Source organism: Hipposideros armiger, unplaced genomic scaffold, assembly GCF_001890085.2.
Source record: "Hipposideros armiger isolate ML-2016 unplaced genomic scaffold, ASM189008v1 scaffold_179, whole genome shotgun sequence".
NCBI classification, from domain to species: domain Eukaryota; kingdom Metazoa; phylum Chordata; class Mammalia; order Chiroptera; family Hipposideridae; genus Hipposideros; species Hipposideros armiger.
In genome coordinates, this window is record NW_017731529.1 from 721,329 (window position 1) to 739,726 (window position 18,398).

Below are 18,398 nucleotides of genomic sequence, written 5' to 3' on the forward strand. Positions count from 1 at the left end.
CTACTGTGCAGCCAGAAGGATCTTTCCAAAATGTGACCCTGTTTAAAAACCCTTAAATCGCTTCCTATGGTCGCTAGGAAATATCCAAACTGTCATGGCTTACAAAGCCCTTTAAGAGCTGGAAACTATCCTTGTAAATTATACTATAACATGGCAAAATGAGTAAGCACACGGGGTCTAAAGGAACCAGACTGAGCTGTCACTTACTAAGCTGTCTCATAGTAGAAATGTTACTTGATTTCTCTGTCCCTTAGTAGCCTCATCTGTAAAACAGAAATATTAATAGCTACCTCACAGTGTGGGCATGAACATTAAATAAGATAAGATACATGAGCAATGAGTAACACAATGTCGGACAAATCTGACGCATGGTAAATGCTTAACAAATATTAGCTATTGTTACTACCTCTCTAGTGAATTTCTCACTTCTCTCCCATTTATATTCTTAGTTCCATTCATAGCAAACATCTTTTATTTCCTCTTCTCACACGTTTCCTTTCCTCTTCCATTTTACACACCAGTCCCTCTGGCTGTATCTTCCCCTTCTACCACTCCAACCCTCCTGCAATTCCTCAGGTCTCATCCTAAATGCCACGTCCTCTGGAAAGTCCTTCAGTCCCCTCCTGCTTCCTATTAGGTGTCCTTATTATGTGCTCCTGAAGGTATTGTAGTTTCCCTGCTATACGTTTGTCTGACTTTCTGGTACTTTTTCACTCTTTACCGCTAAATTATAAGTACTGTGTGAAGAGCAACTGTCTTGCTCGCTACTGTATTCCTAAAGCCTGGCACAGTGCCTAGCACGCAGCAGGCAGTAACAAACATTTCCATGTGTATGAATGAGTGTATCTTTGCTCTCTCACAATTCTCCCTGTGATCTCCCCCAAACTGAAGTTGGTAGAAAAGCACAACCTTCCCATAACAGCTATCTGTAAAATATGGTTCAGAAAAGGCTGCCACAGAACAAACGTGGTCGAATAGCACTGGGAAGGGTAGGATAAAACAAAGTTAGTGCTTTAGCATCACAGCACTTCTCAGGGTCTTTTCTGTGCTAAAGTGCACTCTGACTATCCAAGTGGCGTGTGTGTGGAGGGGTACATTTTTCAAAATAGTTTTCTGCTGGACACATCGTGGCAAAAGTGGTTTATGGAGATGCCCTGCCCTACTAGAACTTCCAAATAAGTTGGAAGTTGTGAATGGAAAATCGGTGAAGCACTGATTTTGCAGGGCCCATCGTTTTGTGTTGTTGTTTTTTAGGTCGCTACCCACTGCACACAGAATCTGAGAGCTGGAAAGAACTACAGACATAAATCAACACATCTTTTACAGATGCAGAAACGGAGGCCCAGAAGGACAAAACGACCTGTGCAGGGCCACAAAGCAACCACACACAACAGGAAGAGAGAGAAGTGGGGTCCCAGCGACTGCCACTACAAACAATGCCTCTGGTTAGCTGGGTATGCCAAGTGTTCCCAACTCAAATCTTATTTTCAAGCATTCAAAGTAAGGTCCGTTTTGCTCGGCCACCCGCCCCCTAGGCCTACAGTTACAGCCTCCCGCTCCCCTGCACTTATCCTGTAATCCATCCAGCGCAGCTGGTGCTTGGCTGGGCGGGGGAGATAGTTTCTTTCTTTCCTTCTGAGTTTATTTTTGGAGTGTAAACTTTTTCTCGTAAGCCAAAAAAACAACAAAAACCTGTTAATTTCAACGCTTCCGCCTTCATCCCCACAGGCGATACTCTGTATCGCAGAGCACCCCACTCTACCCCACCCGCCCCCTTTCCTCGTTCAGACCCAGGAGCCCTGCCGTTGGTCTTCACCTGGGACTGCCATGGCGCTGGTAAGAGGGGTCGCAGGAGCCCTAGATTTTCGAGAGCACGCTCGCTTCCCACCGGCCACGAAGACAACGCACAGCGAGGGTGGTCTCTTCTTCCCACCAGCGCCGCGGGACCTGGGTGAGAGTCCGGGAAGGCCTTCTGAGCCTTTAGCGAAAGCGGAACCAAGTAGCAGCGGGTGCAATTTCCAGGGGAGTGATAGTGCAGAACACATATGGTCGGAACCATTGCTGCCAGTTTAGGGGAGTGAGTGAGAGCTGCACACGCATGGAGTGAAGTAAACAACGCCAAGACTTAGGAATCGTTATTTTTAAAGTTGCGATACAAATTTAAATGGTTTATAGGAGCTTACTAATTTTTTTCTCGTTCTCTGTAGGCCATTGGAATCCCCCTTCTCGGGGTTAGCGGTGCTCCCGTCCGGGAGCAACATGGCGGCGTCCGTGGGGACTAGTTTTGGGGAAAGATAGTGTTTGGTGTCGCTGTCTGGCGGTTATTGACATACTGGCGCTTTCCGCGACCACCCGACTTAAGGAAGCGTGTGCTGATAGGTGGATAGCTTTAGTGATCGGCTGTCCTCTCTCATCCCCAATTACGAGCAGAGTCTGATCATTGACCAGCATGAGCAATATCTACATCCAGGAGCCTCCCACAAACGGGAAGGTAAGATCCTCGTGTGGGATACCTGGGTTCCCCAAAGTGATACCTCACCGATTAAGGGAGATCTGGGGTCTTGAGTTTGAAAGAGATCACAAGAAGTCTTGTCCTTACCCCTGTCTGTGATCAGGATTGCATCGAGAACCATATATTGGCACTTCTCAGCATATACTTCAAAAAATCAAGTGGAGATTTCTCCATCTACAAGCCTTTTAGCTCCATTTCTTGCTTTACCCTAACTCATGCAGGTGTTTTCTAGGGATTTAGGTAAAAAGCTAAGTACGTTTTAAAACTTGACATATTTCTTTGCTTAACTTGGAGATAGCTCTATCTCCATTCATTCTACAATCATTTATTATAAATGCCTGCTAGGCACCGGGCACTGTACTAAGTTTTGGGGATACAAAGACGGATAGATAAGGTCTAGTTGTTGCCCTAGAAGGGCTTATGGTTTAGTTTGGGAGGCAGGCAGGTAAAGAGCAATCTTATGTCTGGTAGGCTTGCTTATGGAGAGAGGAGCATATTGCTATGGTAGTACTCAGAACTGAGCAACAGGTAAAGCAGGAAAAAAATTCCTGAAGGAGGTATCTTTTGAGCTGATCTTAAAACATGAGATGATGTCAGTCAGAGAAAGTGGGGAATGGGAAATGTTCCCACATTGGAATGGGAGAATGATTTCCTGATTGATTTGATAGTTAAGGTAGGTCAATTCTCTTTCAAGGTGTTTATATGCAGTATGAAGCAGAGGAGTCAGTAATGGAATAAATGTCACCTGAATTGGACTGAGACCTAGCCTATATCACACATGAAATATAATGAACCAGCATAATAGAGAAATTTGTGGGACTGAAGCTATATAGTTGAATTAGGGTAAACTAAATTTACATCAGATATAATTGTGTTGCATTACTGTGTCATAAATTATTTATGCAATCTTTTGTTGACTGACATTTATTAATATAAGGAGGGCAATTTGAAATCAAAACCAAAAATTTTGTAATTGATATCCCTAGCAAAAAATTTAGTAGGTATTTGGGGCAGAGCAATTCTTTCAATTCTTTGTTATTTGAACTTTCCCCCACTCCTCTTTCCTACCCCACATCCCTGTGAAAATCCAGAATATCTACCTCTTTATAGTTATATAAACACTAGTAGAGATTGAATACATTGCCTATCCGGCTGGGCAGAATCTTCACACTTTTTTAGTATACTCTTTGGATGCTCAAATGTCACCTTAGCAGAGAGGTCTTTCCTTTCTACTGTCTATAAAATAGCAAACCTCATTCATGTCCTGCATCTCAGCATTCCCTAGGCCCCTTAACCTCTTTAGTTTCTTCTATAGTACTTATTATTTATTGCTTATTATATCTTCCTCCTCCTCTTCTCCCCCCACATGGAATGCAAGCACTATGCAGGCAGAGACAACCATCTAGAATGGTGTTTGACAGATGGCAGGACAAGTTCAAATATGTACTGAATGAATGAATGGATGAATTAATACTGATTTTCTCTTAACTTGTGTAAAGTATTAAGCATCAGTGACTTTGAAGTTATACTGCTGCTGGTCAAGGGCAGACTTAATTGTGGAAGAAGATTTGACATGGTCATAAAGATGAAAACCTTTAACAAAACATGTCTGAACAGGAGACAGGAGACTGAACTGTAATTCAACAAATACTATTTATTGAGCACCTAGCACATGCCAGGTTCTATGCTAGGTTTTAGGGATATAGTGGAAAATAAAAACAGCATTGTACCTATTTTTTTTCTTTTTAAATTAAAGTTTATTGGGGTGACAATTGTTAGTAAAGTTACATAAGTTTCAAGTGTACAATTCTGCAATACATCTTCTATTAATCATGTTGTGTGCTCACCACCCAGAGTCAGTTCTTCCATCACCATATATTTGATCCCTTTTATCCTCATCTATCATTCCCCACCCTCCTCCTCCTCTGGTAACCACTAAACAATTGTCTCTGTCTATGAGTTTTTGGTTCTTCATTTGTGTGTCTTGTTCCTTTGTTGTTTTCAGTTTTATGTACCACATATCAGTGAAATCACATGGTTCTCAAGTTTTTCTATCTGACTTATTTCGCTGAGTGTAATAATCTCAAGATCCATCCATGTTGTCACAAATGGCACTATTTCATCTTTTCTTATAGCAGAATAGTATTCCATTGTGTATAAATACCACACCTTCTTTATCCAATCATCTATTGGAGGCGTTATCCCTATTTTCATGGAGTCAGTTGAGTGAAATATACACTGACCAAATAATTATGCAAATAAGTGTATGTAAACTATGATAAATACTGTCCTTTCTGCACACAATTGGGCTGAGGGAGAATGTCAGTCATAGCCCAAGTCTTACTTCAAAAGCAATTTGGGACTTTTTCCAGCATAAGGCTGACTGAACATATTGAAGCTTTAAAGTTCTGTACCATAGAGAGAGAACATGGCAAGAAATTTGGTCTGGAGAGAATTTAAAGCAGATGTAATAACAAGTTTGCTCAATCAATGTTTGTTTAGTGCTTATAATGTCGAATGCTATGTTAAGTACTGCAAAGAAGTAGAGTTATCCAGAATAAATGGGACAAAATTCCTCCCTTTAAAGAGTATATATAGTATCACCTGGGAAGTAATTGACACATTACATCACTGGTTGATACCCTAGTGATTGTCCATAAATGTGCTGTGTTTTGCTGTGTTATGCTATAACTTTGACCTCAGAAGATGAGGCCTAGAAATGTAACATTTGATAGAAATTTCCTTATCTACTGAAGATTAAATTTCCATATATTATAATCATTTAATCTAAATCGTATATTAACATATGTTATATTTATTCTTAAGAAACATTTTATTATCAAAATATTGCCTTGTTTGGAAGCTTTAACAAAAGATGCTACTGACAACCTGCCGAAATAATGATGGCCAGTAGGAATGTATGGCCAAAGGAGGAGGGAGCCAAGTGCTTTCTTTTTTAATTCAGTAGCTTATCAGTGAAAAGTTCAAGAAACCCTGGTAAGCCAGGTTACCCAACCACACGCACATCCTTTTTAGTAGGAATAAGTGGCCTGTGTCCAAAAAATTGTATAAGAATAATAGTTGCAACAATAATAACTACCATTTTTTGAGCATTTACTATTCGTCTGTACTGTTCTAAGTGATCTAAGTATAATACTCATTTTGTCGTCACAGCAAACATATGTAGTTATTATTATTCCTGTTTTTAAATAAGGAAATCGAGTCACAGAAATGTTAGACGTCATGCCCAAGGTAATGAAGCTACCTTACCCTTCTTAAGTGGAAGGGTCAATGTTTAAATTTGGGCAACCTGACTCCAGAGCCTGTAGAGGAAAGGACGATGCATTAGTTTGTTGTTAGAGTAGTGGTTTCTAAACCAGTGAGTGTACACTTCAGGGAATGTGCAAAACCATTCATGAAGTGCAGAAAGAAAATCTACATATTTCCGTTTGTATTTATTTTCTCCTTTATTTGTTTAAATGCAATATTTTTTTATATAAAAAGGAATATATAAATTCAACTACTCATTCAATCACTTTTTTTGTTTTAAAGATTTTATTGGGGAATTGGAGAAGGGGAACAGTGTTGGGGAATTGGGGAAGGGGAACAGCCAAGTTGTTGTCCTTCAATCTTAATTGTGGAGGGCGCAGCTAGCTCAGCTCCAAGTCCAGTCACCATCCGGCCACCCGTGGGCAGCTCAGGGCAGCTCAGCTCAAGGTGCCGTGTTCAATCTTAGTTGCCAGGGGGCATAGCCCACATCCCATGTGGGAGTCGAACTGGCAACCTTGTTGTTAGGAGCAGCCCTCTCACCAGCTCAGCCATTCTGCCACCTGTTGGCAGCTCAGTGGCAGCTCAGCTTGGGCGCAGCTCACTGGCCCATGTGGGAAAAGAACTGGCGACGCTGTTGCTCAGAGCTCGCGCTCTTAACCAACTGAGCCACTCTGCCGGCCTCAAATCACTTTTTACATATTATGATGTAATTTTTCCTACTGCTCCACTAAATGGATTTACATTCCATGGTATTTAGATTAACTAAACCAGCCCTCACAGTTTCTTACTGCTGATAATATTAATAATGTAAACATAAGCAAATCGTAAGAAAATGGTAGAGCTGAAACCTGTGAAAAATTAGAAATTATTATGAAAATCACTTGAAGTGTGGTTTTCTATTTTTTATTGTTAATGGTAAACTTTGTCTTAAATATATATTGTGCCTTGACATATTTATCAGTAAGAATATTATGGCATTTTGATTTTCAAGCTATTTAAAAACTAAGCGCATAGAACCAGAAGATGGGCCTCTACAATTTGAAAGCGACATTATACTAAGTGAAAGAAGCCAGACACAAAAGAGCACACATAGTATGATTCCATTTCTATGAAATGTTCAATGAGCAAATCCATAGAGACAGAAAGTAGATTAGTGATTGCCAGGGGTTGGGAGTAGGAGTAAATAGGGAGTGACTCCTAATGGGTACAGGATTTCTTTTTTGGGTGTTGAAATGTTCTGGAAATAGATAGTGGTGATGGTTGTGTAATTGTGGATTATACTAAAAACCACTCAAAGGGTAAATTGTTTGATATGTGAGTTATAGCTCAATAAAGCTATTAAAAAGGTTCTCTGTACCACTAGTATAGTGTTTTTATGTAATCCTTTACATTTTTTATTCTGACTCTTATAATGCTAGAGTAATATAGTACTACATGTATTTTAATATACATATTTTCTCCGTGTGTCCTCCAGATCCTTACTTCCCTTCCCACCCCTTTTTTCTTCTTTGCTGACAGTGATGCACCCTCATACAAAGCTTGGAGAGCACTGCTTTAGAATTGCAAGGGAGAGAAGACATGCCTAGGTCCCCTTAAATAATCATGCTTTATTTTAAGTGTACGAGGGGATAATGAGGTAGGACAGGACATTGTCTCTTTAGGTATACTGTACTTTTAAGATTGGGATGTACATCAGGCCTCATGGAAAACCAGAGGGTGTTACACAGCATTGTTCCTGGTGCAGTCTAAGGGAGAGGGAGTTACTCAGCCTCTCGGTTAGCATCCCAAATGCATACTTCCCAGGAGAATGAGAATCCAGTTGGGTTGGTTTGTCACCTACCATAAAAGATACGGATTATCTCTTTTGGGCATTGTTTTATGCCAAGCCTAGTTAAAAGCCTTTCTCATGGCCAGCCAATATATGATTACTTTTGATTTAGGCGCTGTTCTCTGTTCCAATCCGTTGTGACCAGGGTAAGCTGGGGATTTCTTTTGAGACATGTGGCAGGACCCTAGAGCTTGATGGAGTATGTTTTTCCAGTAGAGTATGGAATTTATGGAGAGCTTTGTGGGGGCAGTATGGTGGTATAGAAAATGCATGGGCTTTGCAACCAGGCAGCCTCTGGGTAAAGTTACTTTATCTGAGTCTCTGTTTCTTCGTAAGTGAAATGGGAGTAATGAGAATTACCTTGTAGGTGAAGATTAAATGAGACAAGATATGTAAAGTGTTTCGCACAGAAGCTGACACATGGAAGGCACTCAGCCAATGTTCTCTTCTTTCTGTAGAGGAAGTGTAATGGATTGATAAAATTATGCATATTTACATTTCTAGTTATTTTATATTTCTTTAAGAGTTAAGGAAGCCAATTTAAAAGCCCCATAATATAGATATTTTCACCTCCTTCACCCCGTGGTTATTAAAGAATAGTTATAAAAGAACTATGTAGCTAGTAAAAGCCCAAAAAGATACAATAAATGTATTAATATTATATGCATTATGACAATATAATCTGGACTTCTGAAACAGAAATTGAAAGGCAATTGTAGCAAAAGTACACTGGATGAGGACGGAGCAGAAAGAAATGCTATTCCTGCTTTGCTATTAACAAGCTCCAGGCAATTTATAACTTCTTTGGGGCATCTGTATAAGGTGGGGACTTAACTGAATGATTTTAAACGTTTTTACAGTTTCAAAAAATTTGTGGAAATTAGGCAAAGGAGTTTTGGAAAATAAACTATGACTGACTTAATGATACTGATTTCCCAGAGAATCAGCCTCATGTTTTTAAATACATAGTCAAACTGCGTTCCCTTCACTTGCAAGAGCATTCTAAATGATTTTGACGGTTACAAATCATTGCCCAATGATCACTGATGGACACTGATCTACTTTGGTACACTGCAGGAGAAAAAGAGATACTAGAGAAGTTGGACTCCTGCAGTGTTCAAATTTAGAGCCTAACATTCTTTTTGGTTATTAATAAGGCAGTTATCAGCTGTTTCCTCCTGTGGTCTCAATAGGGGTTCTGGTTGTTGCAGGATAATTGGTTGCACCAAGGAGTAACCACCTTCATGAGGTGGTAGAAAGGAGGCCATCAAAAGATTCCATTTACTGTAGATGATGATTTTAAGACAGACCATTTAGTAATATACAACCCAGAATTAGATTAAGAATGTTCCCTTGTAAATAGGACTGGCATGATTTTGAATCAGAAAGTAGAGTGCTTATACGTAAAAGGCTAATGGTAAAATTGTCTTAGTGGCACAATTTCATGCATTCATTGTTCTTTAATTTCTTAATTTGCAACACCAATTTTATTGGAAGAAATGCATGGGAAACTTTCTTGATTAAAACAAGTTCAAATTATTTTTAAATGAATGAGGTTTTTTTCTGTGATAAAAAAATGGTATATGCTATTTTTTCTTAAATCCTAAATTATTTCTGCAAATAGTATTTGAAAAATATAAATGTATGACTTGTACTGAATATTTGAAGTTTTTTGAGCATAAAAACAAAAGCCAAGCAAAGTTTCTAATTTTTGTCTTAAAATTGAAAACTCATTAGTGAATGCTTCAAGTGGATAAGCTATTCAGCTGATTATCAAGCAAATGATAATTTGATATAATGATGTTATTATATTCTTTCCACAGGTTTTATTGAAAACTACAGCTGGAGATATTGACATAGAATTGTGGTCCAAAGAAGCTCCTAAAGCTTGCAGAAATTTCATTCAGCTTTGTTTGGAAGGTAATCTTAAATCTTGAGTTTTAATCTGTAGGGGAAATTTTGTTCACTTACAAATAAACTGTGGTTTATTTGTAGTTTTCTACAGCATTGAAGAGTGGTGTTAAGTAGTAGTAATGAATGACAGGAGTGCGCCTATGAGAAATACGGTGTGGAGCTATGTATCAGGAAATGGAGAAAGGCGATAAAAAATTTTCCCCAAATTAATCTCTATATCTTTAACAGAGAAATGTATCTCACCAAATAATACATTGATCCTTTTGGGTCCCTTGGCTGTGTTCCACTTCTTTCTTTCATCCTCTAAATATGGGTATTCCTTAAGGTTGTCACTAGTTATCTGTTGTCTTTACTCTTCAGTTGTTACTTCCACCCTAATGACTATCAAATTGAAAATCCCAGTCTTTCTTCTCTTCTTAGATCTAATTTACATACATAATTGCCTAGTGGACTTTTCTACTTGAAACTGCCACTGTCAGCTACAACTAAACCAGCACAAAACCAAATTTACCAGTTTCTTCCCCAGACTACCTTGATTTTCACCTACATGATCGTAATTGCCTTTTACCTGGTCTTCCTCTGTCTCACCTCTTATTTATTCATAAGTTGAATCTTCAGGCTGCTTGGCTTCCCAGCTTTCCAGCTTTATTTTTCATTGCACTAAATAACCACATAGTTTTAGTTGACGACTATTTGTATTACCTGAGCAGTTCCTTCCAATTCTCACTTTCACGCATATCCTCAGACCTCCTTTATATCCTCAATCTCCTCATAGTTTCAGCTTTCTTTTTGGAATACTTTCTTTTCCCTTTATTTCTCTTCAAGTCTGCCCACTTTTTAATGTCTGTTCAAAGTTCCAGTTTTTCCACGAAGCCTTCCGTCCAGCATTCAGTGATGTTATCATCAATGTCTCTAGTATTTTTTCATGTATGAATCATAAAGTAACAATTTTTCTTTTTAACAGACTTTACAGAATTATACGTCCACTTGAGTGTTTTCCCCTTCAGAATATTCCCTCATAGAGCTACACGTTCCAAACACTTTTGTAACTTGTTGGCTTTTAGAAGACATGGCATATGGTTTCGAATATCTCCAGTGGTGGCAAATCATTGTCCTATTAAGTTATATTTGATTTTTAGAGACAGACGATGGTTAATCAGGATATCAGAAAATAGCATTTTGAGTCAAAAACAAGATGTGAAAGAGAATTCAAAATCACCAGTAGTAGGGTATAGTAAAAGCTCTCCAAATAGATAATTAGACAGATAGATAACTACCAGGGAGAGGTTTAAGGAATAAACATACCCAGACCAAAAACAAACAAACAGACAAAAACTGCCAAAAAAGAAAAAAAAGACATCTGCAAAGACCATCATTGATAATTGCTATGTCAGGCAGGAAGGAAATTGAGTCAGACAGGTAGGTAGTTCAGTCAGAGAATCCTCAAATAACTGTCAACAGAGAAGCACAGTAGACACATAAGTCAGACTTGTTTCTGGAAAGAAGTTTTGAGAAATCAAAAGCTCAAATTTTACAGTAGAAGAGTAAAAGTATAAAAACATTAAAACGAATGAATGGTAAATTACAACCCATGACTAGGGGAATGGGAAAAACAGAAAACATCTGGATATAATATGACCATGAAGAAGAAAGAAGGTTCTTAAGTTAGGTGATGATGAAACTTAATTACAATAACAAAAAATTATTCCCCTATTTATAAGAATACAAGGAGATAGAAAAAAAGAATATGAAAATAATAAGAAAAATAATTCAAGCAATTCTCTTAATTGAACAAATGAGAGAATTATTATTGCAAAGGCTAACAAGAACCCCAAGTAAACTAATTTAAATGAAGATATTCCTAAATGAATAAAGTCAAGGTTTTAAAAATACAATTTAGAGAACCCCATTTTAATTTCCTGACTCTGATTCATTTATGTATGATTTATTTATTTGAGAAATCATGATATTTCTAGATCTTGTAACATGTCAAAATTAAAATTTTAAAAAGGAATGATTTCAGAATTAAAAAGTAGACGAATGAAAACAAAGAAGTGGGAGCACCACCTCATATTTGCCTCTCAACTAAAATGGTGTTCACGGTTAGAGCAAGTTCTTGCTCTTGGTTTTTGTGGGGGTTTTTTCTTGGTTTTTTTTTTCTGCTTCATTGAGGTATGATTGACAAATAAAAGTTGTACATATTTAGGTTGTATAACATGATTTTTCTAAAGGTGTACAATGTGATGATTTAGTGTGTATATATATATATATATATATATATATATATATATATATATACACAGTGTGAAGTGATTACCACAATCAAGTTTAGTAACATATCCATCACATTACATAGTTACCTTTTTTTTATTTATTTCTGTGTGTGTGTGTTGTAAGAACACTTGAGATCTACTCTCTTAGCAAATTTCAAGTGTACAATACAGTATTATTAACTGTATTCACCATGCTGTACATTGGATTCCCAGAGCTTACGCAACTTATAATTGAAAAGTTGTACCTTTTGATCAACATCTCCCCCACCCCCAGCAACCACCATTCTACTCTCTGGTTCTATGAGTTTAACTCTTTTGGACTCTACATATAAATGAGATCACACAGTATGTGTCAGGAGGGAAGTTTTTAGTTATTACTAAAACAAAAGATGTATAATTATACACACTTAATCTTGGATTATAGGTCTTTGCAGGACAGTTAGGTGAACATTTAAAAATGAGTGAAAATTTTAAATAATTGTAAGTTTAAAAGGTAGGTTAAAAAAGATACAAGAGATGGAAAGGGAAGCTTGTTAGCTTTGATAATTTTATTAGTTCTTCTAAAGTATGAGGAAGGAGCAAATTTTAGGTCTGCAAAACAAAGTGGGGAGTAGAAAGAGAAGTAGGTAAGAAAACCAAATTTTTTATACTTTATGTAACTCTTAACCTTTTTGCTTCTATTTTAGCTCAGCCTTCTCTCTTTAAAGTCCATGCTTGGTCAGTTATATATTTTATCCCCTACTTCCTTTAACAATAGTTTAATAACTCTTTATAAGTAACAAACATAAGTATATATTAAGAGGTTAAAAGAAATATCTTTACAAAATTAAAATACCTGTTAGGGAAAAAACAGGCTAAAATAAATGGGCAGACCAATCACAAAAGGAGTTTTTAAGTGAAGAATTGTTCATGATAATATTTACAAAATTAAACATGAAACACAGGATTCTAGAAGAAGAAAAACATATAAATTATTTAAAAATGCAAATATAAATTTTTATATGTACTTGGGCAGAAATATAATTAGTGAAACTGTATCACAATACCCATTCATTATACAGTCAGAAATAAAAATATAGTGACTAATACCAGAACCAGAGGAGCCAAATACAAACTTCATTTCATATTGAGATATTTGTCAATTTCTTTTTCAGTAGTGGAGAAAATTCAGGAGAATACTATGAATATGCATAATGACATGATAAAACCTCTTTCTTTAAAATTATATGTGCTGCCAAAGCGAGCGCTCTTTCTTTTTCTTTTTTTAAAATTATTATTATTCTTTTTTATTAGTTTCAGACGAGTGCTCTTTCTTTAAAATTACTTATGGGAATGGCCCATAACAATTTAAGAAGAAAGTCAAACATTGCAAGCAGCAAATCTATTATAGCACATGGTAAGCTAGAAAGACAATTGTAAATTCATACTTCAACAGTGATTATTAATAAATTGCAAGGAAGTAAAAATAGTAGATATGGAAATTTTGTGGAAAGTTGAAATTCTAGCCTTAATAGTATACAACATTATGGTGTAGAGAATTATAGAAAAATCCTATTCAATACATATAGTATTATAATAATTTCATTCATCGAACAAGAGTATAATTAGGAAAATAAAAAAGAGAAGTTTAAGGCCGGCCGAGTGGCTCAGTTGGTTAAGAGCTCGCTCAAGAGTGTGAGCTTTGAGCAACAGCGGTTTGAGTCCCACCCGAGCTGAGCTGCCGATGAGCTGCCAACAGGTGGCAGGATGGCTCAGCTAAAAAAAAAAAAAGCAAAGTTTAAAGTAAAAAGCCAGTATCACTGAAAGACTTAAGAAATAGGAAAAAGGGATCAATAGGTAATTTTAAAATGTGAAAGCACAAGTAATAAAGACCTCTTTGATGATCCCTTCCCTCACATCTAATAAATATCTAAGTCTCATAGCTCCTGCTTTCTAGAGAATTCTGGAGTCTGTGCATCTCACGTAAGCCATAGTCATGTTTTAACCCTTAAGACAACACTTGTTCCTCTCTCTCTCTCTTTCTCTCCCTCCCTCCCTCTCTCCAGTCGGGTCACTTCCCCGTCCATTCTCCATACTGGGATTTTGAGTGATCTTTTGAAAAAGCAATTCTGATCGTATGCCTCTCAAAATGTTGATTGACTGTATATAATGGGCCTAAGGGATTATTTTCATTTTCTGATATAGACTGGGGTATGTTTTATATTCAGATTTGAATGTGACTTTTAGAATTTAGGTAAAAACATTAAAGTTGACCTCACCCTAATTCTTGCCCTTCCACCCCCGCCGTTCTTTGCTCATGCTTCACCTCACTGAGATGCCATGTTTCTGCCATCCCAGCTTTCTCCTCTTGTGATTGAGCTCCTCCCTAATGATTCTAGGTTTCAGATAATGAGTGCTATCAGCAGATTATGTATGACCTCTCTTGTATGTTTATGGCTTCCAAATAATATATTTATATGTAAATATAAATAATTTCTTTCAATCATTTAAGAAACTTATTGAAAGTCTAGTTGGACTCAATTATATATTATGTTGATTATTGTATTTATTGAAAGTTTCTTGGAAGGGTGCATTGAGGGTGCTATACCTATAATCAGTGAGTAATTTTGATTTATTTGGGGTTTGTATATTGTTTGTGTAAATTAATTTTTGATGGGGAGAAGAGGAAGAATTAGGAAATAAGGCATTCATCTCTACCAGGGTTTCTCCACCTTGGCACTGTTGACATTTGGGGTCAGTAATTCTTTTTGGTGTTTGTCCTGTGCTTTGTAGGATGTTTACTATCATCCCTGACCTCTACTCACGAGATGCCAGTAGCATCTCCCATGTGAGACAACCATATATTTCTAGATATTAAAAGGCATCCGCTAGGAAACAAAATTGTTGTCCCTTCTTCCCCCAGTTGAGAACCTCTTACCTATACCAAACTCCTCTAGTTTTTATTTTGAAAACTGTAATCCAGAGTTTGAGAGAATCATGGAATTAAATAAAAAACAACTGCCACCATGGTTCCTGTATAGAAATGTGCTGTTTTCAGATGATATTTTATAATAAGTAGGAAAGAAAGGTTTTGGGTTAGGAGCCTATTTAACACCCTGCGGGGAAAACTCTTGTGACTCTATTTGTATTAACTCTCGTAACATAGATACGCTTTGTTTTAGACTTTGATAAACTATTTTTATTTTTTCAGCTTATTACGACAACACAATTTTTCATCGAGTTGTCCCTGGTTTTATAGTCCAAGGGGGAGATCCTACTGGTACAGGGGCTGGTGGAGAGTCTATCTATGGAGCTCCATTCAAGGTGAGGCCGAATGCTTATTATCATTTATTTACAAGTCAGCTTGGATTGCTTATTCAAAAATGATTATGCCCCACCAGAAGAAAATGCATTTACATTTGTCCACAAAATCATGTGTTTCTCACACATTTAGAATTAATTATACAGGTAGGTATAAGAGTAGCACTTAATATATCAAGCATTCTTTCTAAGTTGTCTTATTGCCAAATGTTATGCTATTGGGTTGTCAGAAAATCATGACGCATTTTTGCAATGAACAACAGAAAAATTACGTCATGACTTTTCCGACAACCCAATAGATTGAATTCAGGTGGAGCTAAAGGTAGTCGTGTGGAAAATGTGAGTCAAAAGAAAACAAAGAGAGTGATTATGGAACATATTTCCTGATATCTGACTGTATGTATCTCTGCAACGCTGTAATAAAACATTTTTAGAACATTGCATGTACCATATTATTTTAAAACATTTTATTTAACACAATGTGGACTTTGTATTAAGCTGGTTGGACCGCTATAACAAAATACCAATGATGGGTGGCTTAAACGACAGGAACTTATTTCTTGCAGTGCTGGAGATAGGAAGTCCAAGATCAAGGGGGTGACATTCAGTTCCTGGAGAAGGTTCTCTTCCTGGCTCGCAGATGGCTGCCTTCGTGCTGTGTTTGCACATAGCAGAAGAGAGAGCTGTGGTGTCTCTTCCTCTTCTTAGAAGAGCGTGAGCCCTATTGGATCAGGGCTTCACCCTTACGACCTCGTTTAACTCTTCTTATCTTCTTACGTGTTCTGTCTGCAATACAGTCAGTCGCATTGGGGCTTAGGGCTTCAACATATGACTTAGCAGGGGAGATACAATTCATTCCATAGCAGACTTCATTCTTTTAAAAACTTCATTCTAAATTTTGCACAGTAGATCTCTGTAACATAAAATGCATGCCATAATGGAAAATCACAAGGGGAAAAGAAGAAAGAAGCAACATAAAAAATGTTAGGAAAAGGTGTGAATATTAATCAAGGATAGGTCAGTGATTTAGATAGATCTAAAAAGAAAAAAAAAGTTATTCTCATGGTTAAGGTAGTAAGAATAAAAGTGGGTTCAAGTAAACGCTAAAAGTTGGATTATTTACCAGTATCATGTTCTTTGAATGAGTAAATATTAACAGCTCTTAAAATATGGGCATTTTTGAAGTCTTTGTGTTTATACTCATGGAATGAAGTGTCTTGAGTTTCCTTTAATTTTTTACTGGGCCACTGTATGATTCTTGAGAAAAATACTTGAACTGTTTGCTTTAATTTCCAGATAATAGCTTTAGAAAATGTGGAATGGTTACAAAAAATTCTCAAGTGTCACTGTTAAACTATATTTATGTTTTACCAAATTGAGATGCCTTATGATTTCAGAGCCTCCATCTAGAAGGAAGCATTCCTTTATTCTGTTATTTGGTGTAACAGAGTAGCTCTTTTTGACAGTGTCTTTCTAAATTGAGATTTTTGCTTAATTTGTTAAGGCAACATAGTTGTCCTGTTAAGTTTTTCAATTATGTTATTTTAAATACAGTGTACAGAGCAATGATCCTTTGAGTTTAAATCTCTTGAGAATTATTTATTAAGGAAAGTAACTTCCTTTATGAAAAGTATTGATTACATATCATGGCTGTATTATAAACGAGTCCAGTATCAGGTCTGGAAAGAAATTCTATTAACTAAGAGACTGATGTATATGTCATGTAGCTGTACCATAGCAAGAAAACCACCTTAGAAAGGTTTGCTCCTGCTCTCTTGAAAACTGGCAAATGGGACCAGTACCAGTTCAGAGAAGATTCAACTTAGGACTTTAAAAACATAGTAAAACCCATAACACAATCATAGTAGATTCCTTAAATTAAAAAAAGAAGAAGAAAGCAATTGTTTTATGATATTTAGAATGGGGTGGGGAGGGGTAATGGTTCAAGACTCCACAATGATTCAAAGGTAGCTTTCTTGGAATAAAAGTAGAAAGTTCTAAAAGCTTAGATGACTTTGAGGGATGGAAAGAATAGGGGAATAATTCTTAGAAATCCATTCTCCTTTGAGTACCCTTTCTCTGTGTAAGTAGGCAGCTTTCCACAAAATAGGCTAAATTTGTAGCTGAGTATATTTAGAAAATACAGGCTAGTGAAGTGTAATAGTATTGAAGGAATAGTATACTGGATTTGATTATACTTGAAAATCAGTTAAAGGAAACTTCAGCTGTTTTGATTAAAACTTGTATGGGACCTTGCTGGTTAGCTGAATATGAAGGGCTTTATAACTGAGGTCATTCACTCAATCTTTTCTTTTTTATGCTTCAGGATGAATTCCATTCACGGTTGCGTTTTAATCGGAGAGGACTGGTTGCCATGGCAAACGCTGGTCCTCATGATAATGGCAGCCAGTTTTTCTTCACACTGGGTCGAGCAGATGAACTTAACAATAAGCACACCATCTTTGGAAAGGTTTGTGTCCATTATCTTAGGCTTCAATGGTACATATGATCAACTTTTCTAAGCTGCCTTCATAAAACTATTCCCTAGGATAATTATTTATTTCCAAAAGTAATGGAATATATTCCTGTTATAATAAACTATAACGGGCCACCTGAATTTTGTGTGTGTGTTTCAAATAAGCCATTGGTTCTGACTTCAAAATATTCTTTTTTCTAAAATCATACTAATGGTATTAGCTACTATGTCACTTAGCTGGTACTGTTTATATGTTTTTAGAAAGACACTTAGGTAATAAAATTTAGTAGTTTAAAATTTATTTTGTTAATGAATTCCCTTAAGTTTAAAGTGGAAGTTATTAACATTAAAACTTTTTACCTGATGTATTACTTTGAATAGTACCTATTATCCTGCTTACATTTAACATATCAGGTAATGTTAGTTCCATAGAATTTTCAACAGTTTTTTGTTTGTTTGTTTGTTTTTTTACAAGGATTCTGAAGGTTTTCTTTTCTTTCTCTCTTGTCATAAATATAGTCCTCTATGTTTTGTCTTAGGCGTTTTAGACATCACTAGTGTTTCAGCTCCCTCTGCTGGTTCAGTAAGAATGGTTTCCCTGTATCATAGGCAAAATTGGATTTTGTGATGATGAAAGGGAACAAACTTAGCACAACTGTAAAATTGGTATTATTTTAAAACTCTTAAGAAATGTTGAATGAATGAAGTCATGCTAAAAACATGCAATGCACTATTGTTACTTAATACTTAACAACGTGGGTTAAGAAATGTGCATTAGCACATTTGAGCCACTTCAACACAGGTGGTCTGATGTTCATAGATTTT

General features: G+C 36.7%; 2 protein-coding genes across 2 annotated transcripts in view; one reads left to right on the forward strand and one right to left on the reverse strand.

Annotated features, from left to right (window-relative positions):
* The window catches only part of SREK1IP1 (SREK1 interacting protein 1), a 42,304-nt gene extending 40,294 nt beyond the window's left edge, over nt 1-2,010 (reverse strand). Inside the window, exon 1 of the mRNA XM_019652458.1 lies at nt 1,817-2,010. Coding sequence (XP_019508003.1) covers nt 1,817-1,829 — 13 coding nt within the window. The 5' untranslated portion in view covers nt 1,830-2,010. The remainder of the gene's footprint in view (nt 1-1,816) is intronic.
* Nucleotides 2,011-2,079: 69 nt separating this feature from the next.
* The window catches only part of CWC27 (CWC27 spliceosome associated cyclophilin), a 177,958-nt gene continuing 161,639 nt past the window's right edge, over nt 2,080-18,398 (forward strand). The window contains exons 1-5 of the mRNA XM_019652416.1: nt 2,080-2,108; nt 2,208-2,491; nt 9,434-9,530; nt 14,988-15,100; nt 17,424-17,567. Coding sequence (XP_019507961.1) covers nt 2,450-2,491; nt 9,434-9,530; nt 14,988-15,100; nt 17,424-17,567 — 396 coding nt within the window. The 5' untranslated portion in view covers nt 2,080-2,108; nt 2,208-2,449. The remainder of the gene's footprint in view (nt 2,109-2,207; nt 2,492-9,433; nt 9,531-14,987; nt 15,101-17,423; nt 17,568-18,398) is intronic.